At 39.3% G+C, this 18,150-nt stretch overlaps 1 protein-coding gene across 18 annotated transcripts in view; it reads left to right on the top strand.

The window, feature by feature from the left end:
- RIMS2 (regulating synaptic membrane exocytosis 2) overlaps window positions 1-18,150 on the top strand; it is a 799,605-nt gene that overhangs the window by 495,197 nt on the left and 286,258 nt on the right. For 16 of the 18 annotated variants that reach the window (XM_045004555.1, XM_045004557.1, XM_045004552.1 and 13 more), the window contains 3 exons: window positions 436-607; window positions 1,225-1,378; window positions 14,929-14,997. In XM_045004555.1, coding sequence (XP_044860490.1) covers window positions 436-607; window positions 1,225-1,378; window positions 14,929-14,997 — 395 coding nt within the window. Of the gene's footprint in view, window positions 1-435; window positions 608-1,224; window positions 1,379-11,236; window positions 11,264-14,928; window positions 14,998-18,150 lie in introns of all 18 variants that reach the window. The other 2 variants (XM_045004549.1, XM_045004560.1) reach the window with 2 other exon arrangements.

Raw genomic sequence — 18,150 nt, 5'->3', positions numbered from 1 at the left:
TCAGTCTTCGGTGGCAATTTAGTGGTTGGTCCTTCGCTCTGAGAGGGACCGAGGGACCCACTGCTGAATTGCCGCTGAAAAGCCCGACGTGCTGCCATTCTCCGTTGGCCACCCCAAGCACCTGCTTGCTGGGCTGGTGCCTGGAGCCAGCCCTGATTAGTACAGCAGTTGAATGATGCAAAAAATCCAGCAAGTTTTAAACTAATGAATTTTGTAAACACACTTCATGAATACAAAACTGTAAATTATGACCAGTCCCAGGGCCTAATCTTTTTTTCATCAGAAACTCCTTATTCTGATGTCCTTCTGGTTTATTGTTAGTCTTTCAAACTACACAGAAATTACCACTGGTCTAAGAGATCATGCATTTAACAAAATGCTTAGTACAGTGTAGTAGGTTTTGGAAGTCTTTAATGTTTAAATTGCTCTTTGCAGTGATAAAAACAAAAGAAGAACAAAAACAGTAAAGAAAACATTGGAACCCAAATGGAACCAAACATTCATTTATTCTCCGGTTCATCGGAGAGAATTTCGAGAACGAATGTTGGAGATTACTCTTTGGGACCAAGCACGAGTTCGTGAGGAAGAAAGTGAATTTTTAGGAGAGGTATTTGGAACTGTTTTGACTCTTCATAATCAATCAGTATTTTGGGGACTTTGTCAATAGTACATGGATGAGTGATGATTTCCTTGGCTCTTGTGAATAAAATATTTTTATCTGATGTAAAAAAAAAAGCTGACACTTTTGCACGTATTTGACTGCTTAAGAGTAACTCTTCCTAAACGTTACCTGAAATTTATGATGTAATGTTGGTATCAGATACATTCTTTAATTGTTCTGTTTTAATAACAGCATGCACATAGTTTCAAAAAGTCATAGTATTTGAGGATTGTTGATAATGGTCCAAATTTGTCCCTGGCATAACTTTACTGAAGATGTTGAAATATGATTGTTTATTAATTTGTCCCAAGATGCTGTTCAGATTGTCATTAAGTTGCTAAGGTTGCTATTAAAGCTAGAAGTGTTTGTCTTATTCGGTGTCAAGATTTGTTACAAGTACCATATTCATAAGTGTCTTGATGGCTCATTTTTGAGTGAATGCAAGAACTCTTTAATTTCAAATGTGTATGTTAACATTAAAAGAATGAATAGAATAAAATGTATAGAAATACCTATTTTAAAATAGTGTTCCACTGTAGCACCTGTGGTTGTTTCTTTTGTAGATTCTTATTGAGCTAGAGACAGCACTATTAGACGATGAACCTCACTGGTACAAACTTCAGACACATGATGTTTCCTCATTGCCACTTCCCCATCCCTCGCCATATTTGCCACGCAGACAGCTACATGGTGAAAGCCCTACACGGCGGTTACAAAGTAGGTTATTAAGATTACTAATGCCATGTGTATCTCATGTAAATTACTGTGTACAGTATGTTACATTCTAAGCTAAAGATTTGTAAAAGCAGAAGCTGAGATTGTGTTTGTTTTTCATTGCCATTAATCAGTGCCTTTTGATTGCCAATGAGCATCTGAAGTACTAACGCCGCATAGTGCATGACAATGCATTCTTTCTTAAAATATATGAGCCAAATCCTCAGCTGAAGGAAATTAATTTAATCAATGAAATTATGCACTTTTCACCAGCTGAGGACCTTGTAATCTGCTTGTACACCCAAAGTGAAAGCACAGTAACTTTGTCTTCTAAACTTTTTTAAAAAAATGAAGCACAATGACTTGTATGTAACTTTGCATGTATTGAATTTAATACAATTGTTTATTACTGCCTTTTGATACTATCACTACAGTAAAAAGAGCATGTTCAACATTTTGTTAAATTCTGACAATTCTGAATTGTCAGACCATTTGCTATGCAAAAGTTTTTGTTTGATTTTGCAAGTAAAAGTGTGCTTCATAACTCTATTTTGCATAGTACAATATTAGAGGTCAATGGTAGGTTGAAGTAAATAGCAGAAGTGTTAACAAAAGAACTTACGCTGAGTTGGTAGAGGAAAATGTAATTGGGTACTTAAGGCAGAAAATAAGTGGTATGACCCAATCTTGTTTAATCGCCTTCTTTCTTTTTACCATTTAAATTATTTTACTGAGTCAAGTATCAGAGGGGTAGCCATGTTAGTCTGGACCCGTAAAAAGCGACACAGAGTCCAGTGGCACCTTATAGACTAACAGAAGTATTGGAGCATAAGCTTTCATGGGTGAATACCCACTTCATCAGACACATGTGGTCACTACATGTGTCTGACGAAGTGGATATTCATCCACGAAAGCTTATGCTCCAATACTTCCGTTAGTCTATAAGGTGTCACAGGAATCGTTGTCGCTTTTTATTGAGTCAGTGTTTCAAAGTTGTGCTTTGTGATTTACCCTTACAAAATTTCTGTAGGCATTGTAAAATATCCTTTGTAAGTCCTATAGATATTTTTGTAAAAAAAATTGTAAATCAATTTATAAGATTTTTTTTGTTCACGATCTCTCTCTCTCTCTCTCTCTCAATCTCTCCCTCCATGCACATATTTGCGTACCTTGAAAAGATAATTATTTTTTAAATTTTGTTTTTGACAGTGGAGCCCAAACAACGTTCAGTATATTATAAACGCCACATGGATTGTCCAGTAACTAAGCTCATAAACATAAGTATTTGTAATAGTTGTCTACTTTGAGTTGTGCAGCTGATTATGAGAGGGATTGGAATGCTCCATATCATAATATTCTGAAATTGATAAACTACTGCATCAAGTTGTGATACATAACTTTCTACCAGTGAGATTATCATTATACTTAGTCAGATTTTCTTTTTCTGACTGACAGGTGAGGCTCTCCTTTTCAATCCAGTATCCTTCTCAGTAGCTATGTTGTTGTTTTTGACAAATTCTTATGGTTTTTAACTATTTTGTTCCTTCTTCATTTCCTGCAGTTAATTTTTCTGTAAATTAAAAAAAAAATTAAACTCAACTTTTCTGGTGTGCTAGAGTAGCTTTCTATTTGGCATTTAGTTCATTTTTTCCCTAGCTTTCAGAAAAAAAGTTAAACCCTGAGTAGCAAGCCCATTTATTTTTAGCATTTGACATATGTACATTCAAATGTTGGCCATTGTGGATAACCATAACAGCTAATTGCTTTGTTTTGGGGGTGTAACCATGCCTCCGTGGGTCACAACTGAGAATACCAAATTCAGGACAAACTGCTGAGAAATAGGGCAGATACACCCCAAAATTCAGGGCTGCCCGGGGGGGGGGGGGTAAGTGGGCCAATTTGCCCCAGGCACCAGGCACCAGCTGCTCCGGGTTTTCAGCGGCACTTCTGCGGCGGGCCCTTTGCTTGCGCCGGGTCTTCGGCAGCGCGTCCTTCAGTTCAGCGGAAGACTCGGAGCGAGTGAAGGACCCGCCGCTGAAGTGCTGCCGATGCCTTGGAGTGCCGCCCGGTGAGTACAAGTGCTGCAAGTGGCGGAAAAAAAAAAGCCATGATCGGCGGCACTTAGGCTGCTCTACCGCCGCCGCTTCATTCTTCGGCAGCAATTTGGCAACGGGTCCTTCCCTCCAAGAGGGACCCGCTGATGAATTACCGCCGAAGGCCTGCCCCTGCCCCAGGCCCCCTGAATCCTCTGGGCGGCCCTGCCAAAATTGGCTGTTATTCTCCCTTAAGATATACCAAACCAGCAACAAAATTAAACTTCTGTTTCACCACACTGGTTAACAAGATGTCAGAACAGCAGTTTCCTTAGATATTCCAGTCCTTGTATCACCACCAAAAACACTAGACTTCAAGATAAGTGGTTCTTTACAACCAATTTCATCAAATGAAAGGTTCTTCTTATCCCAAAGGATCAGCCACACGCTCAGGTCAATATATAACTCAGATCTTACCTAATAATCACGCTGTTGCCAATCTGTTATTATCTAAAATCTGAAGCTTTATTTATAAAAAGAAAGAAAGATGAGAGTTAAAATTGGTTAAAGGAATCAAATACATTCAATAATTGCAAAGTTTTGGTTCAGGCTTGTAGCAGTGATGGAATAAACTGCTGGCTTAAATCAAGTCTCTGTTTGCTTCCAAATCATTGGAAGGACCTCAGTCCCTTGGTTAGAATGCTCCCATTAGTATAAGTCCATAGTCCAGAGTTTTGAACAGGAAAGAGGCAAAATGAAGATGTTTCCAGGACCTTTTATAGCTTCTGCCATGTTGAGGGAAATCCATTGTTTCAAACAAAGCCCTCAACACAGCTAGTGGAAAATAACAGGTAAGAGGTGGAGTTTGGAGTCACATGGTCAACTCACATGTCTATGCATGATTTTGCTTAGTCATATCAGGAAAATCCATTAAGTGTAAATAGGTGTCTCCCATGGTCCATTGTGAGTTAAGTGTTCCTCGATGAGCCACTTAATTTGAATATTTCCTTCAAGATATGCAGGCTAAATACCTTGTGGGCATTACCCGAGGAGCAAACATTTGAAATCCAGGCATAGAGCCAATATTTATAACTTCAAATACAAAAATGATACATGCATACAAATAGCATAATCATATTCAGCAAATCATAGCCTTTCCATGGACACCTAACTTGACAACCTTTGTACAAGATTTGTTAAAATTATATAACAGCGGTAGCAACAATGATCTACATGGTCATTTTTAATCAGATGATATCACGGGGAAGCTCATAATGATACTAGATTCAAGATTTGAGCAAATATATTGCCTTATACCTTCAGATATAAGGGGTATATTCTGTATTCCTGGCCTCACCGGAACAATCTTGTAAGCCTGTATGAAAGCAAGTATGGAAAGCCTTATCAAAGGTTTCATGGTGTCAAATGTTTGCTCTGGTTGGAGGTCAGGACTTAGTGCAGAAATCCTTCTCCATTTCAATGTAGCTTTGACCCAGAGAAGTAGTTTAAAGCCAAAGAAGAAGTTTAAAGTGCTCATTATAATTGCTGGAACCTTCATACAGTTCTCTTTATGACACAAGGCTGTCTAAATTTCAGTAATAACATGTCCAAATTGAGATGAGAAGCCCACTCAGAAGAATTTCAGAATCATGATCCTTCTCGTAGTCCAAACTTCTCCTCACTGTCCTAGACTGTATGTACTTCAAGATTTTGAAAACTGGTGTCCCATAAATTAGTCCCAATTTAAATTTACATAGTTTTGCAAGCACAGAAATATAGAACAATGACTTTTGGAACTGAAATTCTCCAGATTTGGGACTGGGAAAATGTCCAAACTGAAATTTAGTATTCACTAGAAATTCTTATAGGAAAAGGACTATGTGATAACTAATACCATTGAGCAGTATTAAATCTCATGAGTTATCCCTGCATCAGGAATTGGAAAATTATATATTTCTTGAACTGGAGTATGCCTGAATTAAACTTATTTGCCACATCTCCAAGTTTAAAATTATCAGTATCAGTTTCTTGCAGAAGAAAGTGGGAGAGCCATGAGAGTGCTTAGGGAACAGACTTGCATATCCCTCTGACTTCACCAAGAAGAGAGTGTTTATATTCTACTAATAGCACCATAATGGTGAAGAAATAAATGGTTCCTGTTCTTTTTGTTGGAGGTTTCAACAGATGATTCAGCTAAACTGAAGGCCTTACCATGTCTTTTGACTTATGAAGGTCTTACTGAATGCTATGATAAAAAGTCTTCTGTATAATGGAATATGAATGCAGTTCTCAGATTATGGAACTTAATTTTGAGCAAAGAGATACTTGTAAAATCAAGTTTCTTAGACAGAAAACGTTATGTCTGGTGTCAGTGAATTCAACCTATAGGGCAACTGAGTTCCGAGCTTTAGTGACTATGATTTTATGAAGAGACAGTGATGTTGTGTTAGATATGCAGATACCTTCCAAGCTGGTCTCAGAGTTCCACCACAATCAGTCATTCTGTTTATATTTTTTCTATTTCCTAAGCTCTGTCCTGGTGTACTTCTACATGTACAGACTTTTAAAAGTCCCCAGTGTTTGTTTTGGAGCAGACAAAATCGCTTAGAAAGTCAGTCCAGCTATTTTCTTTCATTTGGCACTTATTGCTTCAACTGTGTATTGCATAGTGAATCTTGCTTTTAACTACTGGGCTTACAAAAACTGTCTCCAGGTTGAGACAAAAGTTGTTCAACCCTCCCACTTTCTATTTGTATTTTGGAATGACACTAAGTACATTATTGTTAGTTTGTAAAATAAGAGCGGTCTTAGTTCATGTATACAAAAGTTGTTGCTGTTAGAATATCTTACTCCTCATTTTAAAAATATGGGTATTTTTACTGTATTAGAGGTACTGTAACTCTCTCAAAAAAGATTTTGAATTACAAGGATATTTGTTTTTCTTTTCATATGCAGACATATCTGGGCTTTATAGTCTCCAAATTAGTGTAGCTCTACCTTTAAAGGAAAGAAAATTACTTAATTTTTGTTCTTTGAAGGTAGTATAAAAGAATCGCCTACACCCACCCACTTTCTTTTCTTGCTAGAGTCGTGGATATGGTATTTTACTTGTGGCACTTTCAATTCTCTTTTTAGCTTCAGTGAATGTTAGTGATCATGAAAACTGCCAGATTGACAGAAGAATGAAGAATTCATTTCTGTATTTATGCACAGCCAGTGGTGTAGAGCAAGCTTTCCACAGTACCCCATATGCTGGTTTGCAGTGGTCAACTCTAGCAGAGAGTAGTTCAGTTTCCATACCCATTTATTCCTCGATTATTTCTGAATAGACAGATTTTGTGATACAGACATGTCCACTAAGAATTAGTCTATCATTGATTTTCACTTATGTCACTGAACATACAACAGATGGTAACAAGTTTCAGTCATCTCCAGGGGGAGGAGATGGAGCAGGGGCAGGCTCGGTCATTTGCTGCTGCTGGCGCCAAGCCTCCCGCTAACTTCCCAGGCTGCCCTAGACCCCGCCTCCTCCTGAAGCACGAGTACCCCTGAAGTGTTGTTGCCCCATTCCGTCCTATGGATGGGAGGCTCTGGGTCGGGGCGGCCTGGAGGGTTAGCAGGGGGCCTGGCACTGGCAGCAGTGAGCAACTCAGACCCAGCCTGCCCCTGCTCCACCCCCTCCCTTCCCCCATTCCACCCCTTCCCTTGAGTGACGCCGGGAGCTGGCAGGATGGAGTGGGGCCGGGTCACTTGCTGCTGTTGGCACCAGGCCCTCCACTACCTGCCCCCCAGGCCACCCTCGATCCTGCATCCCCCTGAAGCACGGGGCCCGCTGTGGTTACCCTGGTCCATCCTATGGATGGGACGTCTCCCTTCTGGGCACCCCCAAAAATTATATAAACCTGGTGCCCATGAATAGTCCATCTCACTGATCATAAGTGGATTTTAGGGCTAAATTTTTACTACAGCCTCAACCCAGCTTCCAATTATGCACCCTAAATCAGCTGTGCATAAAAAAATCCAGGCAATTCTATAGTGTAACTGGGGAGTTATTTGCATTATTTTCCTTCTGACAACTGATTGTAGGCACAAAATAATAGGTAATTAAAAAAATATTGGCATTTACCCCCTGTAGTTGATCATTATACTGTGGTATTTGTGACATTTCTCATACAGGATGTAGAAAATAACACAAATTCCATGGAAAAGTTAATAACTAAAGTAAGGTAAAGTAAATATTGTGGTATGGTATCACATTTATGCAATACAGCAGTTCAGACCAATGGGACTGAGACAACCAGTAGTTCTACAATTTAAACTCAAGAGGTTGAGAGGCAAGTCTTCTGTATTGTGGGCCTGCAAATCTGGAAGGTTTTTCCTCTCTGTGTTTCCCAGGGTACATATGTAGTATTCTTCACATTGAAAAGCAAGATATATTTGTTTCACATTTTACAATTATTTGCAGTTGTAGGTATGAGGAGTGGACAGTGTTTTATATTTGAGTCATGTGAGCTGATATTGAGTAGTGGTTGAAGGTGTAAGATTATTGAATATTTTGAGGCACTAATTCTGTACTAATTCTGCTTTGTTTATAGAGACATATACCCTTTGTTTATTAAAACTTGTTTCAGATATTTTTTAAATAATTGAATTATTGTTGTTTATTTTTACTTAGTGTTAAAAAACCAACAGATTCAATTCTTACATCTTTAGAACCACACTCTTCCCTGAATTATTGATCTGTTAACCACAGAGTGTGGGTTGACAACATTGATAATGGTGAGATGCCAAAAAAGAAAAATATGTACAAAACAGAATTTTTCAGTCCCTCTGGAACACACCTTCTCTAGTACTTTCACAGAAGTGGAAACCTGCAGACATAAAGATACGTAATATGGCTGAGATCCTGAAGGAGAAAAGTTTTAGATTCTGAGCACTTTCACTAAGGGGAAAAATGAATTCATGTCAAACTGTGACCTTCAAAGAAAAACTTAGCAGTTTTCAGAAATAACAGCATTTGGAATTAACTGTGAGAACCAACAAATAATGGACAAACTGCATTATCCTGAAAAGATGAAAGTGAATGTAACTGCCAAAACAATTAAAAAGCAGTATCTAGAAAGTCAAATTAGAGTCCTTAAAATATCTGAAAATAAGAAAATTCCTAACTGGTTTTATTACATGAAGAATCTTATATTGTTTGTTCTTAGAATTAATGTCAATGCGGACCTCATTTACCAACCTATATAATTCCAAAGTGAGATACTGAAAAGAACTCTGGTAAGAGAGAAATTGTGGTCGTCAGCATTTCGGGACAAAGACTGAATGTAGCATATGCAACAAAAGAAATCTCCATATAGTATAGGAAAACAAAACATTTCTTTCCCAAATTTAGCCTGATTAATTTGGATGAGAAGAAAAAAATTGGTATCCCTAAAAAAAGGATACGAGGGTATACATTCTGCAGTCCTCTTCATGGCTAAGTGTTGTACAGTTTACCAGGAGACAGGGGTTATCTTTTCTGGAGCTAAGCTTCAAATTTTAAATTACTAGAAACCTTCAGGTCCAACCAGAAACATGGGGAATTTAACAAACTAGAAGACTCCGTTCACAGGTAACTAATCTAAAGAAGTTTCCTCTGTTAGTTAATTTCACTGACTGGATTGGAGATCTTGGATTCAGTTCTTTGGAGTGTAGAGGCAATGCTTTCTCTCTATCTTCAGCAAAGTGGGGATGAATGGAATTTTATAATGAAGATTCAAGCCATCCCTCCTATTGCACTGTAATGTTGAAGTTTGCAAATCAGTAGTGTTGCAACTTGTGAAAAACAGGAGACTTGATTGTTATTGTTGAAATTTGAAAAGTTTAATAATAAGTGAGATAAGTATTGCAACAAGTTTGCGATTTTACCCTGTGAAAACAGGGCTATTGTACATGTAGGCCCTGATCCTGCACTGAGATCCATGCTGGCAGAAACCCCATTGACTTCACTGGGATTCTGCACAGGCAGATGTCTGCTCACGTACATCTCACTGCTGGATCAGGACCTTACATATCATCTTTCCTGTACTGTGAATATGGAAAGCCAATAAAATAATTTTAAATCAATGCCACCACCATCAAATTTAAGTAGAGGTAATTATAACCATTCTATCTCACCAGTCAGTAGCCATGGGGCATTTAATGGAGAGGCATATGACTTTTTAATATTATAATATGGAGCATTTTACGTGCATTTTACATGCAGTAGCGCAGACCCACAAGTGGAGAATATATTACAGATATTTAACTCTAGTGAGCAAGAACAACTTTTTTCTTTCATGCTTTTTACATAATTTCCCCCTTTCTTTTGTAGAACACAGGCCTTGGGCATGTTATCTTGGTTTGCATGTATGAATGTTTTGTTCATAGGATATTAATATCAATACCAGTATTATATTCTTATTATACATGGATGAGTAATTAAATCCTTTAACCAAAAGGTATTTAACATGATACAGGGGTGTTTGAGAGCCTTTAAACTACCAATATTTTTCCTTCTGAAAGGACAACTGTTTAGGCTATGAATTTTCTGCTGTTTTGGATAATTAAAAAGAGGCTACAGTGAAGTGTGATTGAACCACAAAAACATTTGAAGGCCCAGCAAAAATTTCCAAAAGCAGTGAAAGGGAATTAGGGTATTTTTATAGTTCTCTAGGTCTGGCTACTTTATATAATCAAGTTAGTAAACTATTCTCCTCCCATAGTAATTTCATTCTGATTCAAGAGGGCCAAAAATGGAAATCACAAGAGAAAAAAAAATGTTTTCATAGCAAATTAAACCATTTGGAGGCAAACTTTACTTTGCTAAACACCATATAAATAGCAGATTAAGTTGTCTTTTAAAAAAGGTTTAAAAGTTTCTGGTTCCAGAAGAGGGCATTCTGTTCAGACTCTTGATATAATGATTATGCATAATAAACTATCATATATAATTTTATAATAATTTCTGGAAAAATGTTTAAAAGTTTAAAATTATTCTAATGTTACAGTTTCTATCTTGTAACCATGTAAAGGCAAAGGTGGCTGCTCAATAGTCATAGGCTGCAATATTGCAATGATCTCCACATGGGCATAGGCCTGTGCCTTCCAGGAGATCTGCCTCTATACAGCTCTTTGCAGAACTAAAGCCTTAGAAAGTCCATCCCTCTGTAATTACATCAAGAAACTGTGGTCCAGATTCACAAAAGTATTTAGGTCCCTAATTCTCTGCTGAAGGAATCAGCGAATACAGTGATTATGGGTCCCTGGAAACTATATTGTCTAGAAGAAAGAGAAGAGGGCTCTTTTAATTGCCACAAGAGAATGCTGCTGATAATATTCTGCTGGAGATGCCTTCAATTCGAAAGCACTGCACAATCACTTAAGGATAGTAATTTATTGTTTTATTATATTAAAATTCACATCACTGAATATTATTTGAACGACTGGTTGCCATTAAAAAGTAAACATTTATTCACAGTTATAGTTCAGAATAGGCAACAACTGGAGTATCTTTGCCAACATTGTTCAGTTACTGGGAATAAAAGTTGACTTTCTATTGGTGACCAAAGTATCATTGTTGTGGTTTAATTTCAGCTAATTACTGTGGTTTTCCTCTTTTATATTTAATTTGCTTTGAAGTAAATACCTTTATGGAAATCTTTAAGCATTAATATAGCCAGCCATAACTTCTCCACTCTAAATAGAAAAGTGATTGCAAATTCACAGGTTCTAAGCATCCCTGTTACATGTATAGATTTCATGTATTTTTTCATGACATCACTTCATTTTAATATTTGTTTTGCAGATAAAGGCTTATATTCATATAATTCAGGTAAATTTTCAGCATGCCTGAAGTGTTTATTGCTTGCATATATATGCACAGTTTAAGCTGACATTTTATTGATGTGCTTATGCTATGTACTGTGCATATTTTAAATTGCTAAAGAGTTCCTTGGCTTTCCTGTGTGCTTTTCAGTCATGTCCTTTGTACTGGCTTTATTTTTTCAACATCTTAGTATTGGGAACACCTTGCTGAAATTCCAGTGACTTTGAAAGTATAATATTTGTTTTGCCTGTTTCTATTTGAGGGGAGATAGAGATTTGATAGATAAGTTGTAGTATGCTTTACTAATTATACTGAGGAAATATTAAGTTATTTTGGTCAGAGATTTATTAAAATTGAAAACTTGTACTGAAGCTGCTTTGTAAACTGTTTTAAATAGTTAAAGAATGCAGAAATGTGGTAAGTAAGATACTGTTAATATCAGCATAAGTGTCTTTGTATATAGTTATATTATACCATCCCAGTTGCAAATCATTTTGCTATATCTGAGAGAGAAAAGTGATGCTCTTAGCTTTCCTTAATTAAATATGAATAACCCAATAATGTAAAGCCTTCTGAATACAAACTTTAATTCTATCACACATTTCATGTGGGACTTTTCCAGGTCAAACAGTTTTAATTACATGAACTTCACTTAGATTTGGTTCACCTAATTATATTTTAATTATGTTTAATAAATGTAATACTAAGAAATTAAAGCTAATACTATGCCCACAAAAATCTCTTCAGCCACTGATACTCAGGGCCTGAATGAAACTGAGAGAGCGAGCTGCATGGTAGTCAGTTGTAGCTTCCTAAGTCTAAGGCTGTTTCTGTTTCAAGCCTGGCATAAATTAGAATAATGTAGGGGCTGCACTAAACTAGACCAAGGGGCTTGTAGCGGGGTGAGGACTCACTGCTGTGGCACCTACTGCTGGTCATCCAGGGAATTAGCTCACCAGCCTCCGGAGCGCCCTCTGCAGGCCAGTGTCTTGCCTTGCCGCTGGCCCTCGTGTCCCTCTCAGACCCCAGTGCCCCTCTACATCAGGGTTTCTGCCCCTGCAGTACCCGCAGTCTCTCAGGGTCTCTCCTCCCCGGGGAACCTCCAGCCCCCTATCCCCACCTTGCCTCAGTCTTTGGCTACTGCCAGTCACCATCTAGCCCCCGCTCACTGGGGCGGACTGCAGTATAATTGCTACTCACCATCGGCAAATGGGTTTGGACCGGCTGCCTCCGCCTACCCTTGGGATGCCCCTCTGCAACCCCAGTACTCTTCTCGGCCTTTAGGCAGGCCTGAAGTCTGGGGGTTTTCCAGGGCGGAGCTCCCCAGCTCCTCTGACCTTTCCCCTGCCCTGCTCCAGTCTAGGTGCCCTGCTCAGCTCCCAGCAGCCAGGCCCGTCCCTCTCAACATCCAGAGAGAGACTCTCTAGCTCCAGCCTAGCAGCCCCTTTATAGGGCCAGCTGCTGCCTGATTGGGGCGTGGCTCAGCTGCGGCTGCTTCCCCAGTCAGCCCAGGCTTACTGGTTCCCCACCACAGTGCTCTCACAGGGCTGTTTTAAGCCCTTCAGGGCAGGAGCGGGGTTACTGCCCCGCTACAGGACTACATTCACTTCTCCTCATCATCATCACGTGTAAGACTGCCTATAGGGGCCCAATCTGGTAGGCAAACTCTGAGTCCACTTACCAGATCATGCTCCGCAGGCAAGTTAGGCAGAGGGACACATGTCTTCCCCTGGTTCTTGCATTGCTCTGGGGCTTACATGTTGGGATACCTGGTGTGGAGCTGCTCTGCACATGATCAGAGACAGAAACATAGATGCCTTGGGAACTTTATTGCAAACATTTAGGTGCCAAGCAAGCTTAGGCACCTCCAGGGTTTTGTGGAAGCCAAGGAGGCGGGGGAGGTCTGGTGATTCCCAGTGGGGCCTGATTCTTGGATTTAGGTGCCTAAGTCCTTTTGTGAATCCAGCCCCACCAAAAGGCCATCTACCATCTTGAGATAGCTCTAACCACTGGACAATATGTTATTCTGATGTCTGTCTTAGGCTGTCCTGTTGAATGTGTTCCACTTTGTATATGTAATTAAATATACACTGGGCCTGAGACAGTGAGAAATGAGTCCATAGTCCAGTGGTTAAGGCACTCACCTGAGAGGTGGTAAACCTGGGAGATGTCTGTGCTACCTTGCATGTAAAAGCAATATCTCCCTGGGATATTGATGACAGAACTATGCACAGGTCTCTACATCACTGTCTAATATCTGGTCCAATGTGGAAAGTAGTTTCAGGAGGTCTTCCAGAATTCTCTGCCTGCTAAAGCTGTCTGTCTTCAAAACATTTATAAATACGGAGTGTTTCATTCATGATTTGGAAGAGGCTGGATAGCCATTTGTCTTGGATGGTTTAGACATAACAAACCCTGCATGTTGGCATTGGGAAGAGGGTGGGGGTGGAGAGGTTAGACTAGATGACCCTTGTGATCCCTTCTAACCCTGTGAGTCTATGTAAAATGGCATGCATTATGTGCCAGGGGGACACATCCTCTTAATTGGATCCCCAATCTGGCTATACGCCCCTGATTCTATTACAATAGGGTTCTTCCTTACTATGGAAGAGGGGGCTAGGATCCACTCTAAGAGATATGCAAATAATCTCCATTCCCCTGAGTAGTGATTCTTCTGAGTCTCTGTGTCCTTTTCCTACCCATCAGAAACCTTGGACACATGACAAGGACTGGTGGCAAGTAGGTTAAGTCTCATAGCTAGTGACCTATTAGATGATTGCAAACAGCCTGAGCCAACTCACAGTTGTGAGCATGTAATCATTTGTTAATATGTATTACTACAGAATGCTAAAAAATACAGATTGCCTAGTCCTCATTTCAAAAAGTACATTCTCTTTTATGAATGGGTTAGTATCACCCACATGTTAGTATACAGATTTTAACACTCCAATATCAGCAGTAAAACTGGTTGGGCAGAGCATGCACCCCTCCTGTATTTACAAGATGCCAAAGAAGAAAGAGATAAGTGTGTGTAAGTAAAATTAAGCCAAACAGGGGCTAACACATTTATTTGTCATACATGACCTACATTTTAGGTCTAATTATGAATTTAGAATCTGCTTTTGCCAACTAAGCTCTAGCTATTTTAACAAGTGTTGTGCTTGCTGTGGTAACATTAAAATACCTCTTTTCCTCTGAATTTTCACAGCTATAATTTGTCTTGCAGGATGCAAACTATGCATATGAACCTACTAAGCCCTAATAATGATTATCATTACCTTTTAGAAAATGTAGCATTCATTTAACATAATAGCTATAGTTCATCTTCCAAGTGTTTATATATGAGTTTAGCCATATTGCAAACAAGCACAAACATATGCAAACATAGCATAACTTCAGTAATTTGCAGCTGGATTTCATTCTTTCATTTTTGAACTATTATTTATCGATTTAGAGGAAAATAGTTAATGTGCCACTAATTAATAACCATTACAATAATGTACATATCTTTCTGTTCCAAGGATCCTGTACTGATTCTCCTTGTATTTATCTATGTATTTTTGCCAAGTTGTGTAGTCTGAAATACATTTCATTTGGTTATTATTATCACCTGAGCAGCTCTGACTTACAGTAATAACACTGATATGTTTGTGACAATTATTTTTCTGCAGGGTCCAAAAGAATCAGTGATAGTGAAGTCTCTGACTATGACTGTGATGATGGAATTGGTGTAGTTTCAGGTATGAATTTCTAAATACATTCTTCTAGTTTCAGTAAAGAGCTTTTTTATTTATCATGTACTAATTTAATATTGCTTTTCTCCTGGTAAAAAATAAATCGGCACAAATACCCAGGATGCTGTGAGCTAGCTTTTCTTAACGCATTAACTACAAGATGACTTGTAAAGGGGAAAAGCAATGACCCCTTTTCCTTTTTGGCTTCTTTATAATGTATTTTGTCCAGAAAAATGAAAAAAGAGTTTTATTTTGTTGTGTTTTCTTTTTAACTCAGAATTCAGGTCTTATGTTATCTGGAAGACTCTATGGTGAAATAGTGAGAACACTGGAGTCAAGGACTCAGAAAACTGAGCATTTGAGAGGGGAAGGGAATTTTAGCCATATATTTTTAAAAGTCTATTTGTTTTGTTAACCGATATTTAATTTCAGCGCTTCACGAGTATTTAAGACAAGAAATGTTATTGGCAAAGATCCCACACCCCGCCTCTTCTAATAAGATGCAAAGCGCTCGCAATAAACAACTCTGAGTTCTACAAGACATCCATCAGTAAAACCAGAAGAGACTACATTTTGCATTTCTGGATATTTCTAAGTTAATAAATAGAAAAAAATAACAATTGTTTTTATCAAGAAAAAATAACAGTAATAAAACCCATACACTATCCTTTTGGGTCTTTAAACATTCCACAGAGAAAAGAAAAGGGACATCCTGTGACAGGAAAAAGTCCTTATGCCAGTCATGTTTAACTCTTTCTTTTACAAGAGGCACCATTCTGGACTGGGGTGTGCTTCATAGTTGTCTGGATTGTTAGCTCAGTCCACAACATTTCTAGTTTTTTTCACACCTAGTTCTCCCTTTTTGTTGCAGCCCACCTTTGGCCCCATATCAATCACTACCTTATGGTTGTAGGCCTTGTCTACAGTGGAGAAAGGAATTATGTTAGAAACCATTATTAACTAACACATCTAACTAACAGAATGTAAAACACAACTTAGTACCTAGTGTACTAATGTGTTCACTAATTATGAGTAACTTGAGGGTCCGCACTACCATAACCAGAGAATACATTTTAAAACTTGCAAAGAATCCTGTGGCACCTTATAGACTAACAGACGTTTTGCAGCATGAGCTTTCGTGGGTGAATACCCACTTCTTCAGATGCAAGTGGTGGAAATTTCCAGGGGCAGGTTTATATATGCAAGCAAGAAGCAAGCTAGAGATAACGAGGTTAGTTCAATCAGGGAGGATGAGGCCCTGTTCTAGCAGTTGAGTGAAAACCAAGAGAGGAGAAACTGGTTCTGTAGTTGGCAAGCCATTCACAGTCTTTGTTTAATCCTGAGCTGATGGTGTCAAATTTGCAGATGAACTGAAGCTCAGCAGTTTCTCTTTGAAGTCTGGTCCTGAAGTTTTTTTGCTGCAGGACGGCCACCTTAAGATCTGCTATTGTGTGGCCAGGGAGGTTGAAGTGTTCTCCTACAGGTTTATACAGGTATATACAAAAACCTGTAGGAGAACACTTCAACCTCCCTGGCCACACAATAGCAGATCTTAAGGTGGCCGTCCTGCAGCAAAAAAACTTCAGGACCAGACTTCAAAGAGAAACTGCTGAGCTCCAGTTCATCTGCAAATTTGACACCATCAGCTCAGGATTAAACAAAGACTGTGAATGGCTTGCCAACTACAGAACCAGTTTCTCCTCTCTTGGTTTTCACTCAACTGCTAGAACAGGGCCTCATCCTCCCTGATTGAACTAACCTCGTTATCTCTAGCTTGCTTCTTGCTTGCATATATAAACCTGCCCCTGGAAATTTCCACCACTTGCATCTGAAGAAGTGGGTATTCACCCACGAAAGCTCATGCTGCAAAACGTCTGTTAGTCTATAAGGTGCCACAGGATTCTTTGCTGCTTTTACAGATCCAGACTAACACGGCTATCCCTCTGATATTTTAAAACTTGCCCTTGTCAACGCTAGTTGCTACACATCATGTTAGTTAACACATTTCTAACATGATGCATCTTCCTGGTCTAGACAAGCCCTAAGAGGGAATTCTGCTGCATAGTAGACACAACCAGCTGGCAGTTGTGCCTTTGAAGAAGCATGTTTGATGGTTTGATGGATTGCAGCTGAGATATGGTTCCATATGGCTGGCTGCTTTTGTAACTTTCGTCTCCCGGCTCCAATTCTGTCTCCTCAGAGGGGATTTCATTCTGGTTTCTTTGCCTCCATGGTCAGGCATCAAACAGACAGCCCAACCTCCATAGCAAGCACCAGGCCTGAGCCAAGGTTCCTGGGACAAGGTTCACAAAACTGTGTACAAGGAGGTGATCTGAAAATGCTTGGTGTCATCCCAGTTTAATTACACCATAATTCATTTAAATTCAGCTTTCCAGGATGCAGCCAGTCATTGTCCCCCACTGTCCCCATAAGGTTCTGTATGCTTGAGAGTACAGGAAGGATAGTTGTAGGGTACTCCTCCTCACCCTGCAAGGTGTTCTTTAGGAGTTCTTTCACCCTTCTCCTTGCCTGGCACCATTTTCAGTGGCCAAAGAGGGCATAGGTTTCCTCTGCCCTAAGCATGTTTCCCAGACCACAAGGAAACTATGGAGCAATCCTGGGAGAATCATGACTTGAAGCTAGCTTTTCTTGATTCCTCCTTGGGCCTGGTGACTTTTTCCTCTCTTCTGCTTACCAATAATCTTATGGGCAGAAGAATTTTATGAAAAGCAAAATTCCAAGCTGAACAGTGCTCTATAGCCAGCTCCTTATAGGAGAGAAGCTATTTAGGGAAGAGCAAACCCTGTAGACTGTCCAGGATGAGAAAAATTCTGTTCTAGAATGACCAAAAATATCATACTCCTCCTTCTAGCATAAAGAACACTCAAGTTGCTGTTAGTTTCCCTTCAAGTCTCACTAAAGACCAAGGTTCCAAATATTTCACCATGAAATAGTTCTCAGTGTAAGCAGTCAGAATGAGCTCTACCCTCACATCTGGTGGTGAGTTGTGGAAAAGGATTTCAGGGGCTGATTTTATTTGCATGATGGAACTGCTTGCCCAAATGGTCACTTTGGCTGCTATGGGATCCCCAGTCTCTTTGTTATTGGGGCAGGAGTAATAAGGTGTTGTTATCCTGGTTATGTGAATCAAGGACAGTA

The sequence above is a fragment of the Mauremys mutica genome, chromosome 2, assembly GCF_020497125.1.
Source record: "Mauremys mutica isolate MM-2020 ecotype Southern chromosome 2, ASM2049712v1, whole genome shotgun sequence".
NCBI lineage: Eukaryota > Metazoa > Chordata > Testudines > Geoemydidae > Mauremys > Mauremys mutica.
The sequence above is the reverse complement of the archived record's forward strand: the minus strand, read 5'-3'. Positions and strand labels throughout refer to the sequence as shown.